This window comes from Polypterus senegalus, chromosome 2, assembly GCF_016835505.1.
Source record: "Polypterus senegalus isolate Bchr_013 chromosome 2, ASM1683550v1, whole genome shotgun sequence".
NCBI lineage: Eukaryota > Metazoa > Chordata > Cladistia > Polypteriformes > Polypteridae > Polypterus > Polypterus senegalus.
This window is the reverse complement of record NC_053155.1, coordinates 70,380,812-70,400,299: the sequence shown is the minus strand read 5'-3', so window position 1 is coordinate 70,400,299 and position 19,488 is coordinate 70,380,812. Positions and strand designations below refer to the sequence as shown.

Here is a 19,488-nt window from a genome sequence, read left to right as displayed (position 1 = left end):
ATTTCATCCCATTTGACAGTGTGATATCTTCAGAAAGGAAGGTTGACATCGGGCGTTGTTAGCACCTTGTATTTTACCAGCTTATGTTGGTCATTAGCAGGTATAACATACAGTGGTGTGAAAAACTATTTGCCCCCTTCCTGATTTCTTATTCTTTTGCATGTTTGTCACACAAAATGTTTCTGATCATCAAACACATTTAACCATTAGTTAAATATAACACAAGTAAACACAAAATGCAGTTTTTAAATGATGTTTTTTATTATTTAGGGAAAAAAAATCCAAACCTACATGGCCCTGTGTGAAAAAGTAATTGACCCCTGAACCTAATAACTGGTTGGGTCACCCTTAGCAGCAATAACTGCAATCAAGCGTTTTGCGATAACTTGCAATGAGTCTTTTACAGCGCTCTGGAGGAATTTTGGCCCACTCATCTTTGCAGAATTGTTGTAATTCAGCTTTATTTGAGGGTTTTCTAGCATGAGCCACCTTTTTAAGGTCATGCCATAGCATCTCAATTGGATTCAGGTCAGGACTTTGACTAGACCACTCCAAAGTCTTCATTTTGTTTTTCTTCAGCCATTCAGAGGCCGATTTGCTGGTGTGTTTTGGGTCATTGTCCTGTTGCAGCACCTAAGATCGCTTCAGCTTGAGTTGACGAACAGATGGCCGGACATTCTCCTTCAGGATTTTTTGGTAGACAGTAGAATTCATGGTTCCATCTATCACAGCAAGCCTTCCAGGTCCTGAAGCAGCAAAACAACCCCAGACCATCACACTACCACCACCATATTTTACTGTTGGTATGATGTTCTTTTCTGAAATGCTGTGTTCCTTTTACGCCAGATGTAACGGGACATTTGCTTTCCAAAAAGTTCAACTTTTGTCTCATCAGTCCATAAGGTATTTTCCCAAAAGTCTTGGCAATCATTGAGATGTTTCTTAGCAAAATTGAGACGAGCCCTAATGTTCTTTTTGCTTAACAGTGGTTTGCATCTTGGAAATCTGCCATGCAGGCCGTTTTTGCCCAGTCTCTTTCTTATGGTGGAGTCGTGAACACTGACCTTAATTGAGGCAAGTGAGGCCTGCAGTTCTTTAGATGTTGTCCTGGGGTCTTTTGTGACCTCTCGGATGAGTCGCCTCTGCGCTCTTGGGGCAATTTTGGTCAGCCGGCCACTCCTGGGAAGGTTCACCACTGTTCCATGTTTTTGCCATTTGTGGATAATGGCTCTCACTGTGGTTCGCTGGAGTCCCAAAGCTTTAGAAATGGCTTTATAACCTTTACTAGACTGATAGATCTCAATTACTTCTGTTCTCATTTGTTCCTGAATTTCTTTGGATCTTGGCATGATGTCTAGCTTTTGAGGTGCTTTTGGTCTACTTCTCTGTGTCAGGCAGCTCCTGTTTAAGTGATTTCTTGATTGAAACAGGTGTGGCAGTAATCGGGCCTGGGGGTGGCTACGGAAATTGAACTCAGGTGTGATACACCACAGTTAGGTTATTTTTTAACAAGGGGGCAATTACTTTTTCACACAGGGCCATGTAGGTTTGGATTTTTTTTTCTCCCTTAATAATAAAAACCATCATTTAAAAACTGCATTTTGTGTTTACTTGTGTTATATTTGACTGATGGTTAAATGTGTTTGATGATCAGAAATATTTTGTGTGACAAACACAAGAATAAGAAATCAGGAAGGGGGCAAATAGTTTTTCACACCACTGTATAGTTATGCAGTTTTTATACTGTGGACCTAAAACACCTTTCTGGACGTTTGACGATATGTTTAACTTCACTTTGGCCTTACATTTTAGTTCCAAATACAGTGTGACATCAGAGATCATTTACCGTACTGTCAGGTGGTTGGAGTTCTTTATCTTGAGATATTTTAGAACACACTCTGTGACTTGTTTCTTTTCATTTTAGGTGAGATCTGAAAGTACTTTTTACACCTAAGATCAATTTTCATAACATCACAAAATATAAACAGCTTGTTGTTCACTTCTCTTACTAATCAGTCTGTTTGCTATGAGGACTTGTCATTTGATGTTCACAAATCGTTTTATTATAATTGAGTTATGCTGCATTTTCATGTTTCATTATCCAGTTCAACCATTCTTAGTCCTAATGCTACAATCGCCCAGTCCTAGTAAAAAGTTAAAAAGTGATTTAATTATAGGTTTATAGGGTGATTATTATCACATACGATACAATTGTTACTTGCATCAGCTTACCTGATGTAAAGTATTATTATATTATCATCTTCATCACCACCACCATCATTATTATCATATTAGCCACTCGAGGATGAACTGCTCTTTCTCACTCTCACTCTTGCTGTCTTCCAAGAACCCTGTTGTGAAGCTCTTGAAATGTTTTTATCTTGGCAGGTTGCATTACTCCACCACAAAAAGGCATAATGGTTTTAAAAAGACCATAAACCACTGTGATAGAAAATATGTACTTGGGTTTATTGCCTTTAGTTGTCGTATATCACAAGTACAATATAATTCTTGCTGTATTTTCCATCAAGCCAGCAGTGCTAGGGTGTAGTGAATGTAGTGAAAAGTCAAGCAAAATGACACCTTTTATTGGCTAACTAAAAAGATTACAATATTCAAGCTTTCGAGGCAACTCAGGCTCCTTCTTCAGGCAAGATGTAATACAGAAACTGGAGTTCCATGTGTTTATATACACACTAGGACAAGAAACAACATTGGTAAATCTTGAAGTGAGAAATCTTAAATGTAAAAAATTAATAGATTTCTTCAGGCTAGGGTTCATTTAACAAGGGAGAAGAACAATGTATGATCAAGATCTTTGGATAAGATAACTGTCCAACAAAGTCTTTTAAAGTTTCTAATGAGTTTTTCAAAACAATGTGGATCTGTAGAGAGGTTGTCTGTGTCAGTCTGAGAGATGCGAACAATCCTCATGCCTGGCCATAAAGTAAGTAAATTCACAATAAATACACAGAAATCGGCAGCAATGCATTGGAATGCAAATAAACAGTTATAGAATGGAAGAGGCACTGTTAAGCTGTCCCTGGACCCAGAATGACTTGAGAGGAGACCCAAAATGGGTTAAACAAACATGTTTTATTAAATAAAAAATAAATATAAGGAGAAGTGTATAAGGGGGAGCTCAAGGTTTCAAACAAAAGTGAACACAATACATCTACTGGACCACCTGGCCCTTTCTAACGGTTATCAAACATTTATTATCAGATGGGATGGCAGTAACATTTACTCACCTCAGAGGCACTAAAGCGCAGTCCCTTCCTACCACTAAACCCCAACTTCCATTCTCCTTGGCTAGTTGCACCCTTGTTTGACTCTCCTTTAGACTCCATTTGGCAATATGGGCCTTCTAAACCCCAACCCATGACCATGTCTGTTAACTAAGAACCAGGCTACACCTCCCTGTATTGTCGTCTGATGTCCATGCAATTCATGACATAAAATTGTCCTTCAAAAGCCTGGAGCACAGTGGCAATCCCTCATCAATAATGGAAGGAACACCACTGGTACCTTTAACCACTTGAACTTTTGAAATGTGTTGCCATCCAGAGCCTTACCAAGTCCACCGCAACAGAGTATAAAATAACTGACTCACTACAGAAAAGCAGAATAAATCAACTTACTCCAAAGACATTTTATCATAATACATTTAAAAACAAACTATATAATGCACAACCCAGGGCAAGAATACTGTATTCTCTTTTTTTGCATTCCCTTTTGTTGTTGCCTGGTTTTAATAAATATTCCTGCAGGATGAAGTTAGTTTCATACTTAACTAAACTTATTCATAAATTTGTAGAGATAATGTTTACAGTATATTTTTCTGTATCATTGAAGTTTGGTTATTTAGTTTTGACTGTACATATGGAAATGTATTCCCACCATGCAAAAATTGATTAAAAAACGTATTATTGTTCAAAAATATATATTTGAATGCAAAGGTGTAACGAAAGATATTGCAATATTTCACAAATATGACTGAGATATTGAATAAGAAATTATTGTCTCAGGATGTGCTACTCCCTTCTGCTGATAAGAAGAGAGCAATTCAGCAATGGTGTGTCAGGAAAACATCGCAGATCAGTCTAAGAAATGTGAATGTCTATAAAAACACTGTAGCCAGTCTAGCAGTTATTTATTTTAACCTTGTGCCCAATTTTCGATGGAACTGTCACCGTTGAGTCTACTTAAGGATCCTGCCGTGCATTGGCTCATGGAGTTTAGGAAAGTGCAGTCTCACCAGGTCAGATATGATTCAACAAGAATCACATTTGGGGAAAAAATGCAAGAATACACGTCTGGGGGCAATTCATTAAACATTTGTAGTGAAATGCGTCGATAACTGCAGCTGATTAGGCTTTGCAGCTACTTCCTTTAAACCCACTCCTAATTTCCACCAGTCCATACACATCAAATGTTCAGGGTTGCAGTGTCTCATTGTTCCTCGTGTATTAGGAAAATACATAAAATAGCTAAGTAAGACAGGGAGAGAGAAAAAGAAGCTGAACAGAAAACAGAAAAGTAAGATTAGAGTTATCAACCAAGAGCTCCTTAGCACAAGGTGGCTGAAGCTTAATGATTAGTTTGTATATTGTAATAAGCATGGGAAGCACGTAGACATCAGGAAGTACTTGGCCCGACATATTTGAGAAGCTCCTTTCTCTGCTATGATGTCTTTCTGTCATTTTGACTACTGCATTACTATAATGGTATAACGACAACAAACAGAGTTTAGATAAGCATTGTGGTGTATGTGTATATTACATGTTAAAATGCAGTAGCATTTTCTAACATAGCAAATTTGCACTTCCAATCAGATGGGAATGTTAACTTTCTTTAATTATTCATTTAGACGTGCCGGCAGAAGGTGAATGCTTTGCAGCCTCATTGACAGTTCTGCTGGAGTGGCTTTAATGTCCTTTGGCATATTTACTGATTCATGTTTTTTGAGTATCGAAATCTGCATCTCCTGTTGCTCTTCGTTAACAGCTCTCTTAATGGCAGTCCTTTCACCTTCTTTTGATGGAGTATGACACATTGTTTACTTTGAATGCATGTTTTCTAATTCCTATTTTCACAAACATCGCTACCAATTCATTCAACATTACATCCCACACTAGTCTATTGATGTCTTTGAATGGCAATAATCTGATTTTACAGGAAAGTTTTTCCTTTGTAACAGATTAAGTTTATTTTTAAACATGCAGCATGCTCTTCTCCACACATTCATATGTTTAATGGGGGTCTTTTTAGTTTATTTTTCGGCTGTAGACGGTTCATCGGCTCTGTGGAACTAGTGAAAATGAGTCAACTATTGTGTCTTCTGACCTCAGGTGAGCAGTGCAAGGTAGATCCATGGTGTGAATAGAAAGGTAGGCAGAGCATGAGCCAGATAAGCACTGCTAAGAAACATGAAGTATTATTGTGAGATAGACCAGAGGAAAAAAACAAGCAACTAGGAACATAAAGGGAAATATGAAAATCAAGAGTTGAAGTCAAAAATCAAAACCTAGAGCCTACATAGAAGTACAGCTAATTACAACAGAGATTTTCAAAACATTGCTTACCCACATACTGGATATGTATGATAGCACATACTGGGTTTGCCGCCATATTTATGATGTCACTTCCTTAATTCATTAGGCCAGCTTTATACTTAACGCGACGCATGCTCCAGTGGACGCTACTGATATGCAAGCGTTTTACTGTTTACTTGCACGCATACTTTACGTAAATTTTACTTAATAAAATGAGCTCCTTCCCAGCGCATCTTGGCGGTGATCTCATCAGACCTGCCTCTACTTCAAAGAATCTTGGTGTCATTTTTGATTCCTCCCTCTCTTATTCCGCCCACATAAATCACATTAAGAAACTTTCTTACTTTCACCTCCATAACATATCCCGTTTTCACTCCTTCCTCTTCTTTTCTAATGCTGAGAAACTTGTCCATGCCTTTATCACATCCCGCATAGATTATTGTAACTCACTGTTGGCAGGTGTCCCTTCCAATCTTATATCACAGCTCCAGCTTATTCAAAACTCGGCAGCAAGAGTCCTTACTCGAACCAGCAGCAGCGAACACACAACACCCATCCTGCTCCGTCTTCACTGGCTTCCTGTGTCTTACAGAATCGAATATAAAATCCTACTATTAACCTACAAAACCTTAAATAACCTCGCGCCAAACTACATCAGTGACCTTCTCCATCACTATGTGCCTGCCCGCTCACTAAGGTCCTCTGATTCTGGCAATCTTGTTGTACCCCACACTAATCTACACTCCATGGGTGACAGCAGGGCCTTCAGCTGTATAGCGCCCAGACTCTGGAATGACCTACTGAAATTAATCAGGTCAGCTGACTCCATGAATTCTTTTAAAAATCAACTCAAAACTCATCTGTTCAGGAAGGCTTTTAGCTCTACCTGACTTCACTCCCCTTCTCTCAGTTTACCTCTCTGTCAAGACGCTCATGTAACCTGTGTGTGTGTGCGAGACCATCAATTATGATGTCTGTTAGGCTTTCTCTGAATTTACTGTCGTAATCTTATTTATTTATTTATTTATTTATTTGGTTTGTACAATGCTATATAGTGTATACCCTGCCATTCTTTCTTAAACTCTGTGAAGTGCCTTGAGCATGGGAAAGGCGCTATATAAATAAAATGTATTATTATTATTATTTATTATTAAATCTGAAAGATTCCACCAGGTGGCAGTGCGAGATATCATCACGGTGAGAAAATGTTCAGCTTTGCTGTGTTGTGAGTTGCCTGAAACATCCATTAAATTCCAAGGACACCTTGCCACAATATCTCTGAAAAGGATGCTTAATGATTACATCCGTCAATCTGGGGAAGCACCCATTCCAGCAAGAATCGGGCATGAGAAAGAAACAAAATCCCTGGATGGGGCATCAGCTCATTGCAATGTGAACACAAGCATAGACATACACTAGCATCATGTCTTTGAAAGGAAACTGGAGCATACTGTGGGAACCCACCAGGAAAACATGCAAACTCCAGGCAGGGAACACCAGCGACGTGACTCCTTACTGCAAGGCAGCAGTACTACAGTTCTACCACCATGCCGCCTCAACATGTGTAATTATTGTCAGTATTTATTATTTAAATGAAGACTTATCTGTAAAATGTAGCATACATACTTTAATGCATTTCATCATAATAATGATATCAAGTATAAATCTAAGGATTATGTGCAGAAAGCTGGAACATCATAAATGTGATATGTTCTGTGTGTGGCGATTGCTGCTTGCAGTTCAGGAGGAAGCCCCGAAACACATAGAGATTAACAACTGGGTCGGTTTTAAGATGATGCTTACGATGGTCTACTTTAATGATAAAGTAAACTACAAGGTTAAAGTGGAATTTTCGAGATTAAAGCCGAAGTTTCTACTTTCATCACAAAACAGACCTTTTTCATCGTGTCCTTAATTTTTTTTCTCTATGGCTCAAATACGCCACCCTACATTCTGATGCTCTTGTGAAGTTGAACAAAAAAGAGGCACAGACGATGGTATGTGATACTTTTAAAATGTATCGTGTCATTACATTTTGGAATATGCAACGCTTGAATATAAAATCGCATTAATTTCATGTAATTGTAATTGAGCATGTAATTGAGTACATGCTCAGAGGACACGTCAAATGAACACTGGGAACGTGTGGCAGACATTATGTGCGCACGTACACGTTCTGAGTGTGAAGTATAAATGGGCCCAAACTGTGACAATTGGGGTCATGTGATGTATCCAAAACATGCTGGGTAAACACCGTACAATAAAACAGGATGAGAATATAACTACAGTATGTCAAAACTAAAGTTAAATCTCAAAGAAAATCCTGACAACAAAAAAAAAACTATAAATAATTATAATATATGTATTTAACACATTTGAAATCTAAAATAAAAATCAAGCAAATTTCCTGTGCGTTAGGCATATTTCACTTTCTGGTACTGTCTTTTACCACTGCTGAATAACTGATGCAACTGACTGGCTCCTTTTGTATTTCTCCACACAGAATTCTTCAAAAGCAGTTCAACTCCCATGTTCATGGAGTGTCTGTGGAAAGTAAGTGAAACCATTGTTGTTCTTATTGTACATTCATTAATGTGATCATACCCTTCATTCAGATATTTAAATTGATATGTGTTTAATTGTCACTCAAGTTAGTTTGGTCTAGACTCTAGTACAAAACTTTAAGTCACCAAGTTCAAATGGAATGATGTTGCTGGCTAGAGCAGGAGGTATGGTGCACTGATAATGACCTAGACTTTAAACTTCAAAGTTCATGGTCAGTCCCCATTTATAAGTCATTGTGTGACCCTGAAAACTCACTCAATCTGCATCAGCTTCAACTGTAAATTATAATTAATTTTATAGCATATCCCTACTTGTAAAGCGTCTTATGATAGTGTTTGCTATACTAAAAAGGTAGTGTATTTGTTGTCATTTGCTAAAATCTGAGAATAAGATGAATCAGTGTTCATTTTGAGTATGAAGCTGCAGATAAAGTTTTGCATTTTTCTTATCACTGCTTGTAATTATTCATAGATTTGTTTGGCGATACTCCTAGGATATCTAGTTGTATTTGCTAAGTTCTTTCTTTTTCTTTAAATCTTCTTTTACTCCATCGATTAACCTCCAATTTGGCCTCCCGTGCTTTCTCTTCCCCTGTACTTCCATTTCCATCACTCTTCTGCCCTCATATTCATTGTCTCTCCTCATTACATGTCCATACCACGCCAATCTACTTTCCTGTACTTTTGTTGTACCTCTGATGGTCTCATTTTGTATTCTGCCCTCCACACATCCGTCTCAACATTGTTATTTCTGCCACATCTAACTTCTTCTCACACACTGCCTTTACTGCCCATTAAACAGCTTGGCTTACAATTAACCTTAACTTTAATTCTTCGATCACATAATACTCCTGATACCTTCTTCCAGTTATTCTATTCACACTGGACTCTATTGGTTATCTAAGCATCTAGTTTTCCATCAGGCTACCACTGATCCTAGATATTTAAATGCATCCACTCTTTTCAATAGCTCCCCCTGCAGGTTAACTTCTGAATCCTGATCATCATTAAACCTCATATATTCTGACCTTAACCTGTTTATCTTCAATTCTCTATCTTCCAAAACCCTTCTCCATTTTTCCAACTTCCTCTCCACTTCCTCTTTTCTGGTGCTTCAAAACACACTGTCATTAGCAAAAAAAAAGCATGCATCAGGGGGACTGGTTTTTATTCTATGACCCAACACATCCATAACCAGATCAAAAGAGTGAGAACTTAAAGCCCCCTGATACAGACCTACTTTAACTGGATTCTTTTCTTTTGCCCCAACATTGCTTTTAACCCAAATCCTCACTCCCTCAGACATACTGTACACCAGCGGTTCTCAAACTGTGGGGTGTGCCCCCCTCGCTGAAGCTGTACAAGGGGTGCGTCGAATAAATGAACAAGACATCAAAATTAATTTTTTACATTTTTATTTCAAATTTAAATTTGCAAGCATACATTTACAATGAATGCATTATAACTACAGTTAAAATAAAACATTTCTAAGGCACAGATCTAATGACTAATATGTGCCTGCTTTAAAGTATGGACACTCTGAGCTCCTTTTCTATTTGAAGCTTGTTTCTATGACGAGCGGCACCGATGCTACTGCTTTTATAGTCACGTATTTTCAATCCAGAAAGTTTGAGACGTAACGGTATCTGTCACGAACATTCGGGTAACAGTAGATCAGGTGATAATGCGGCGCGACTGCACCACATTGGCAGCGTAGCCAATATTGCCAAATTGAGTTAAATAATTGACTGCGTATTTGGTTATTTTCATGATAACTGACAGCGGTATAATGTTTGTCGGATGAAAATACGTTCATCTCGCACTGAATGACTTCATCGGTGTCCTCATTTACGAGATTTTTAAAACTTAAAACATATTTAATCGTTTATTTACATAAAAAATGAATAAATAAGAATGAATAATTTATTCTTTGTTTTTGGGATTAGAATTACTACCAAAATCCACATAAGGCATTTTAACAATTATTAAAGCACTTCTTTAAAAAAAAAAAATGCAAATATTTCATCAAAGTTATCTGAACACATGCAAATCTTATGGAAGTAAAACTGATAGGATACTGCGACACCGCACGAGCATCTTACCTTTGTTTGTTGTATTATGGGTTATTCTCATCTATCTCATATTATGCAGGGGGCGCAGAATTATTCCAGGTAGAAAAGGGAGGGCGCGAAATACAAATGTTTGAGAACCGCTGCTCTACACAGTCCTCATATACTTCTCTGGTACTCCTTTCTCTTTCATGTACCTCCAGACCTCCTGACATTTCATTCAATCATAAGCTTTCTCCAAATAAATAAACACCATATGCAAACCTTTATGTAAAGCAACAGTTTAGATAATAAAACTTGCAGAACGTTCCTCTTCTTTAATTATGCATTTCTCTCTTGGTATTATTTCCATTTTGGGCTTTGGCATTGTTTGTCTGAAGGACTAAGAGATATGGAAGCAGGACCTGGGACCCTTAGATAACACAAAGCAAAAAAAAGTTGAAGAGATGCAGAGGGACAGAGATAAGTGTTCGTATCTAGCAATACCAATAAAGATAGAAAGTAGTGAAACAGTGCTTGATGCCACCACCTTCAACATTTAATGTGTCACTCTGCCTAGTGTGCAATGTAAGATCAGTATTACTCTCATAGGTGTCTGGGGAAAAGTGGCTGTTAAATTTACAGTTGTATATAAAGACGATGTGCTTGCTGCCTTTATTCTGTGATATTACGATTTAGAAAAGTAAGTCTTTCCCTAGAGTGCCTCATTGTTGTTAGTCTTAGTTTTCATGTCTTTAAGAGAGAAAGGCTAAGTGAAAAGGAATGTTATTGGTTGTTTTCTATCTTTATCAGTTTGCTTTATGAAATATAGTCAATACGTTCTAAGACCAGGATCACTGCCCTCCAAAAAATTCTCCCCTCCATTATTCTGGACAGAAGTCCCAGAAAACACTTTGTGGAAATGCAAGTTCAGCCTCCATTAAAGTTGCACTGACATCTTCAGCGCTTTTATAATGACAACCGTGATGTTCATCTCTGAAGAGAAAAAACAAAAAAACTCTAGAATGTAAGCTAGATGTGGCAGTACCATGGTTTTCAGATGGCAATGGCAACTGTTGCTTGGTTAGCACAACTCTGCAGCTAAGAACAGGAGTTAGTCCCTTTGCTCCTATTGTAACATCAGCAGTGTTTCATGTGTTGATTTAATGAGAAGCTTGCAAAATGTATGTTCTCTAGCTGCTCAAAAGTGGACATTTTTTGCTTTACCTGCTATGCTATGCCCACATTTTTTTTAAACTTAGTGAATGAATATTTAGCACAATTGAGTGACCAAATGCTTGGAACTAACACATAGCAATGTTTCTTGTAATACATATGTGCCAGTTGTCTGGCATAATTAATTGAATTGCTTGTATTCAAGTTTCTCACTTTGATAGACTCACTATATAAGAATTTCCACTCAAAGATTCTTAGCACTGGTAAAGTAATGATGCTAGATATTTTATTATCATGGTTGCCTTTGCCTTATTTCAAACCCTTTAATCATTTATTATACAGCATATTAATGGTCCATCTTTTGACCCCGTCAGCGAGTTGTCCCAGGATCCCCCCTAATGGAGTTGAAATGACAACAGAGTCAGGTGTCTGGTTTAAAGAGAGTTGGGTGTTGTTAAGAGAAACAGAAGTATCCAAGGACTGATGTGTGATAGAAAAGGACCAGGAGATGAGAAAGACAGACTTAATCGTAGTCAGGACAGGCAAAGAGTCAAAGAGAGCAAAAGAAAGGCAAACAAAAACAAGAGGGCATTGAATTGAAAGAGTGAGACAAAAAGAAACGAAAATCAAAATCTGACACTAGGGCCTACTTGGAAATAAAGCTAACTATGCTAGAGACTTCAATATGTTGTATATCCACCAATGGATGACGTAAACTGAACTCATTGCCTAATTTGGGATATTGCTTCCTCAACATCATCATTCTGATGACGGCAGTCACATGACACGTCACGTAAACAAGGAAAAATAAGACAAGGATAAAACAGAACTTTGTAAAAACAATTTGAAGCAAAAGTAAACCCCAGAAATGGAATTGTGATAATAAACTAAAACCCACAGAATGTGCTTCTTATCACTTATCAGAGAGTGAGATATGAGTTTACAGAATAAAAGTTTTAATGGTTCCTATTTTAATAATCCAAAAATTAAAAAAAATTGTAGATCCTTAGAAAAAAACAAGAAACAAGAAAAACACGAAACTCACTGCAGCAGCCAATCCACCACCCTGTAACACAGAGGACCCTTAGTGTGTTATCTGATAGGGTCACAACTGAATAAAATCATACAAATGGATGTACCAGGAATGCCAATATGCTACGTATATTAAAAATGTTAGCAACAACCATGTAGCTTTATTAGAACGTGGCTTTTAAATATTCATGTATTTTAAGTGGTATTACATATTCTGCCTTGTATATATCTTAAATGGAACTGATTCTGTTCATTTTGCTTTGTCTTGAATGCAGCAGAAGCACGGGAACTCCGTCTCCAATGTCCCCCACGACATCGCCCATCAGCTCGGTTGGTTCACAAGGCAGCTGTTGCAGCAATAGTGCTATCCCTCCATCTCCTAATTCACTCATCACCATTCCCCAGCGCATTCATCAAATGGCTGCCAACCATGTTAACATCACCAACAGCATACTGTACAGCTATGAGTACTGGGAGGTGGCAGACAACTTAGCCAAAGAAAACAAAGGTAGAGTGCCTTCATCCTATTGCCAGTTTATTATTGAAGTCAGCAGTGTTACTGTACTTGTGATTGTACCACTGTCAGATCTTTATTTAAAGTTATTTCTACTTTTGTGCTTTCATCTTGTGCTTTTGAATGGAAAGATCCTCCAGTGGATGATTTCATCATCTTTCTGCAGCGGCTGTAGCTTAACGTCACACTAACATTTTTTTTATTTGTCAAACAAGCCTTTATCTTTATTGCATTGATTCTCTGTATAGGAGTCTAAAGCTTTCTGCTTACTTTAGTGATTGAATTGTCAAGAATAATTAATACAGTGGTTATATTAAGACACAAGACAAACTGTTTCAGAAAAGATATAAAGGTATAATGAAGAATAATTCATAAGTATACAGATCTTAGTGTCTGAATTTGATATGTAGAGTCATGGGTCCAAATCTTACTACGTGTCTCTATGAAGTCTGTACATATTTTTTTTGGATACCCAGTAGTGCAAAAAAGCAAGTTTAAAAATATACTAAGGGATGGTATAATTAAATTTAGTTTATTATTCTTACAGTTTTAAATGTCATAATTTTAAGGAAAAACTAGATGTTATATAAATTAACAACATGTTTCAGTTATATGAGAAAAGGTAACACTTAACTAGTTATTTTAAAGACTAACTAGGCAGCCAATACACTTTATTTTAGTCTTTATTTTATTTTTCTGTGTACTACTTATAGCAGGGTGGCCTGGTGGTGCAGTGATCACTGCTGCCTTGCATTAAGGAGACTAGGGTTCACATTGAAGGTCCTCCCGGCATGGCGTTCTCCCCATCTCTATGTGGGTTTCCTCCCACAGTCTACATTCCTACAGATTAAATGAACTGGCAGTGCTAAGTTGGCCCTAGTGTATGTACATTTGGTGTGTGTGTGAGTGTGTTTACCTTGTTACGATGTGATGCCTGTCCAGGGTTTGTTCCTGTCTTGCTCCCTATGCTGGCTTTGTTAAGCCCCAGCACCCCATGACCCTGCAAACCAAGTCTTGATAAATCAGCTTATAAAATAATATGACATGACTACCTATACAGGACAATTGTTTCATATTATAATAAACACATAAATAAATACTTCACATAATAACAGACATATAGTGTAGAATATTTTAAACATGTGTGGCCAGTACATTACTGCACAGAAAATAAAATGAATATTTTGAACTCTCACTCATTTTGAGCCCTACCAAGCCCTTTTCTGTTAACTGTTTTCAATAATTTATTAATTAGAGAAATACTGTACTTCTTCATTCTAAACTCAAACAGGCCTGTTTTGTTATTTTCTAAAACTATTGCACATTTCTGAAGGTACCAGAGGTGAAATTATAAATGGTACCCAGCCTCCCACTTTGCTTTGAGTGGAATCATCACTGACAGACATGTACATTGAAACCTGAGAAACACCACAGAGGTGTTGAAATATGGAGGGTTTGGGAATTCACAATTTAAGAGGTCAAGCGCACAGTTGATTGATACAGCAATATCTGTTTATAAGACTGTCTCTTAAAAATAAGCTCAGAAAACAAGTAGAAACAGAACAAGTAGAAACTTTGCTCGCCAACCCCTTTGCGTCTCTGCCACTCGCGTATGTGGATTTCACTTTCACCAAACAACAAATCTTTTAATTCTCGTGAATAGACCTCTTCATTGGGAAGAAACATTGCTTTTACATTATTTCACCAAGTAATAATTTCCGTTTGTTAGTGTTAATGCAATCTTTACTATCTAGTATTTTGAGACTTTCGAATTTTAGTACTTTCATAACCTCTAACCTGCTTTGCATGTGTATCACGCCAATGTTTTTGAACCTCTTTATGACATTCTTCTTTGTCTTCTACTCTTTGTCTTTTCTTCCTCTACTGTTTGTCTTTTATTTACTCCCCCACTTCGACCTGTTAGGTTTTCAATTTATCTCTTGGCACAAAGTCTCATTTAGCAGGACGTGAAATTATCTCTCTGAAAATGTCTCGTCTCTCTGAAAAAAGTCATCCCAAGATTTTTTTATATAACAGAGAGATTTATTTTATTTATTGCATTTAATCTTTTTCTAAAGTAAAAAAAAAGTGAGTTGTATAGGCCTCTATTTAAACTTCCAGCTAACATGTACCTTGCAATAATAGTGATAGTCTAGTTATAATCTTACCAAGGCAGCTCTGTAACATGCACATGTCATTTAAATTAATAAAATAAATTGACAAACATAATATAATTACCAAATTTAATGAAATTGAATCCTAATGAATATCTTTAAATAAGAATCTTTAACCATAATTCCTCTTTATTGTATCCTGATCTACAGTATGCAAATAATGCAGTATAGCAATCCAGTCAATGTATGACCTCAGAGAGTTTTTCCAATGAGAGATGAACTACATATTGCAGCTTTAACTTGCCAAGAGTGAAACTCATAGATGGCGGTCAACAACAGAGAATATTTGCCAAGTTTTAACACAAGTTTTAATGTAAGCCTATTTGGGAGATCATTATAGTCTGAGTTAAATCAGCCTTTGGCAATGCATCTAAGATCAGCAGTCCTGTTGCCATTTTGATCTTTTAATTCTAATTTGCCATGTCTATGTTACAATTTGAGGATTATTATTATTATTATTATCATTATCGTTCATGTTATTGTTAGATTGTGTAGCTCTGAGTGTTTGTAGGTCTGTATTATTTTAAAAAGTCCTGCCACCCAGCTATTGCGGCCCTAAGAGACCATCTAGTTTGCTTAAATAGTAGAGCGGGCCCTCTAAGTTGTAGTTAACTAGCATCTGACTGATCCTATATTCTGAACTCTAGGGGGCCTTTTCGCTTTTCTTTCTAATTATTTAATGTTCCCCTCTCCTGTAGTTGGCCCTGTCATCTCTTATGCCCTTCAGACGTGGAGATTTCTTGAGAAACCCATGGGCCTGCTCTTGATATGGCATCTTCATACTCTTTTGTATCATAACTTACTCATAGTGTTAGTGGCCACCTAATATCCTCCTCCTCATTGTCTCAGTCACGAATTTCCATTCTTGAAGACATTTTTAACGAGTCAGGGCTAAAAACGCTCCTTTCTAACCAGTCCAGGCATTCTATACCTCCCACTTCCTATTTTTCTCTCTGTACCTGAGGTCTGTGCTGAGCATGTGAGTTCATGTCTCTTCCACTTCACTGTTTGTACTCTTTTACTTCAACTCTTCACCTTAAGTCCATAAATGTAAGTGCTGTCTTATAATTATTACTGAAAAATCATAATACCTATAGATTAATGTATAGATTTAAAAACATCAAGTGTTATCTGTACCTTATTTAGATCTGTGAATGTTATAATGGTTATTTAAGAGGAAATCTGAGTAGCAATACTAATTTTCTTCCTTTTCTGTGTTCTCTTTTCCTTTCAGACTTTTTCAATTACCTTAATGCTCTGATGGGACCTGTGACATTGCACAGCAGCATTGCACACCTGGTTCAGTACACTCGACAAGGCTTGAACTGGATACGCCACAGAACACAGTTCTCGTAGGGACGGCCGCTACACCAGCATTCCAGACACTGTCTTACATACAGTACTCCTTCTGAATTTTTCTTTTTCTCTCACTGTTTATTTATAATGTGCAAGTATTTGTATTTGTGTCAAAAGAAAGCCTAATTCCCCATAATCTTAGTAACGAACAAAAGGGATTGAGTTCAAAAACAACCGTCAATATTGGTTAGCTCAATAAGACTGTCCCTTGTTTTAATATGCCATATTAAGATGTTATTATCATGGGCATTCTGGGAAGACACATTCTCTGTCTTTCAGTTTACAAGTACGCATTTATTGACTGAGTTATACAAATGTGTACTGTAACTCAAAACATAATGAAATTAAGAGTGAGCTCTTCTCTGGCCTGCTGAAGTATGTTTTAGTTAGATCGATTGTCCAGACTAATTTGGTTAGACGTTAGTGTTTAGCAGGGAGTATCAAGCCTTGGGTTTGTAGCTGAGGGCTGAATCCATAGCTGGCTAGAGGTTAATAACTGAGGGTACCAAGGGCACTAGTCTGTTAATGAAATAGCTTTAGGCTGCTCTTTTAGGGCTAGGGAAACAAACGTTTGTTGTAGACTCTAATGTGGACTGAAGTGTTCAACCATCTTGGTGTGGATGTGTGTGTAGGAGGGTGAATTCCTTATTTCTTTATGAGCTTTATAATGTAAAATCGTGTTGTGTGTAGGTATAAAGATTCTGAAGAGGGGTTGGGCCTACTGATTACATTTGTTATCATGTGCTCCTCTTAGTATTCTGTTGTCTTATTTGATAGTTTTGATAAAATTTTTTATATATTCAAAAACAAGCCATAAACCAGAAACCAGGTTCCTCTGTCCATCTACCTGCTCTTATCAGCTTATATCCTACCATGTTTAAATCTGGTGTTCTCTTACACAGATGTATTAGCATATCTGGCAAAGCTCACATTTGGGTTATGGTTTATAATTCATGTTAAACATGAGACCGTAATATAGCATTTTTTTGTCATAGCCTGGCATGACTTATTTCTACGTCTGGGGCATAAACATGGCCACATGCTCACTAGCCTTTCCCACAGAAAGTACGGGTAACTTTCAGCCTGCTGACTCAATAAAACATTTCTATAGCCCAGGAGGAATGTGTTGCCCCAAACCAGTTGTCTTCAAAGTTGATCCTGGAAGGCTGTTGTGGCTGTGTGCTTTTTTTCCAACCCAATTGCTTATTTAAAAAACAATCTTTGCCATTCGTAATTAACAGATTTTTTTCCTTTCAAAGAATATCATCTAAATGATTAGTAACTCTCAGTCCTTCACTTTGTATTCTATTAAACCAAATACTCCAGAATGAACACACACAGATATACTTAGAGACAAGTAGCACAACATCTAAAATAAAGCATAAAAAGTTGCTTCAGCAATAAGTGCCTCAAAAGCAATAATTGACTTATCATTAAGAAACTGGATTGAAACAAACCAACAGCCATGATGGCCCTCCGGGACCACCTTTGCAGACCCACAACTTAATAAAGGTCACACACAAAGCCTTTGAAATATGATCATTTTTGCCAGTGTGGGTGCCAAGGACACAGAGGTGTACCCATCAAACTTGAAATCAAATGAAAGTAAAACTTTAGAATAAGTATGGCACCTTTAAACTACTGAATGCTTAGCAATGCCAATTGTTTTTGAATTTTTAACAGACGATTCCAATTGATCAAATATATTTACCACCATAATAATACAACAAATGCAATATTGCTTTTTATTGAAAGGTGGCCATATAAGGAAAGGCTCTGAGCATCTGACCATGCCATAACAAAGAAATGGTAGGAGATACTGCTACTCACTGTTTGGAGGGAGGCCTCAGATCTTCTCCTGACTAACCAGACTGTTGGTGGTCCGTTCTGTTCCTTATAGTGGTGCAGGTTTATTGTGTGAACAAGATTAAAAGCTGTAATGAAAATGGGGAGAACTTATCAAGTGCCTAAGCTTGGAATCAGGCAGTAGAGTTTAAGGCTTTGGGTTCTGGACCACTGCTGCAATATCACTGTGGTCTCTTATCTCAAATCTCTTACCCTGCCTGTGGGCTAAACGTGAAAAATAAGCATCTTTGTAAATTATGTTAATACCAGTTTTTAGAAAATGGCTAGCTAAAAGCTGAACATTTGGAAAATGTGAGATAGCCATTTTACTGTATTACATACTGTTCTCTGCAATAGAATTTCTTCTGAAATGCTAAATGCAATGCAGTTCTTCATTTCATATTTACTATACTGTTATACAGTTGGTCCCCACTGCAGTCACCATTAAATACAGTACATTCTTGGCATACAAAATACTGATTAGACAGTGTTTTACTTTACAAGGCTTTATAAGTTGCACATTTTAGGTCCTTAGTAGTGACATACAATATACTGAACGCATATTGTATGTCATACTATTTGCAGGTTCGTTTTCCATTTTTTAACTGTGTTTTTGTTCCTCTTCATCTTTTCACACTTCTACTAGGGATTGATGTGCTTGATGCCAGTAAGCCAGTCAGACCCTTTTCCTTCAGATATTCTTGTCCTTTATCCATCCACCTCTGCTTTGACCACCCTCGCTTTCTCTTTAACCGCACTTCCTTTCCCATCACTCTTTTGCCCACATATTCATTGTCTCTCCTTATCACATATCCATACCACTTCATCCTGCTTTCATGTACTTTCTTAGATATCTCTCCCATTTTTGCTGAACCTCTGATTGTGTCATTTCTTATTCTGTCCTTTTTTGTAACTCCACACATCCATCTCAGCATTCTCATCTGTGCCACATCTAACTTCTTCTCTTGTGCTTCCTTTACTGTCCATGTCTCAGCTCCATACACCATTGCTGGTCTTACCACTGTCTTAAAAACCTGACCTTTAACCTTCTCCTTAATTCTTTGATCACACAATACTAGTGATACCTTCTTCTTATTTTTACATCCACACTGCACTCTATGGGTTATCTCTGCCTCTAGTTTTCCATCTCAGTCTACTACTGACCTTAGATATCATTTTAAGTGTATAAGACACATTAAAAAATGCCTATAATAATGGAAAGCT

General features: G+C 37.3%; 1 protein-coding gene across 1 annotated transcript in view; it reads left to right on the top strand.

The window, feature by feature from the left end:
- The window catches only part of aff3 (AF4/FMR2 family, member 3), a 196,038-nt gene extending 178,915 nt beyond the window's left edge, over window positions 1–17,123 (top strand). Inside the window, exons 15-17 of the mRNA XM_039746235.1 lie at window positions 8,059–8,108; window positions 12,651–12,883; window positions 16,298–17,123. Coding sequence (XP_039602169.1) covers window positions 8,059–8,108; window positions 12,651–12,883; window positions 16,298–16,419 — 405 coding nt within the window. The 3' untranslated portion in view covers window positions 16,420–17,123. The remainder of the gene's footprint in view (window positions 1–8,058; window positions 8,109–12,650; window positions 12,884–16,297) is intronic.
- The last annotated feature ends 2,365 nt before the right edge of the window (window positions 17,124–19,488 follow it).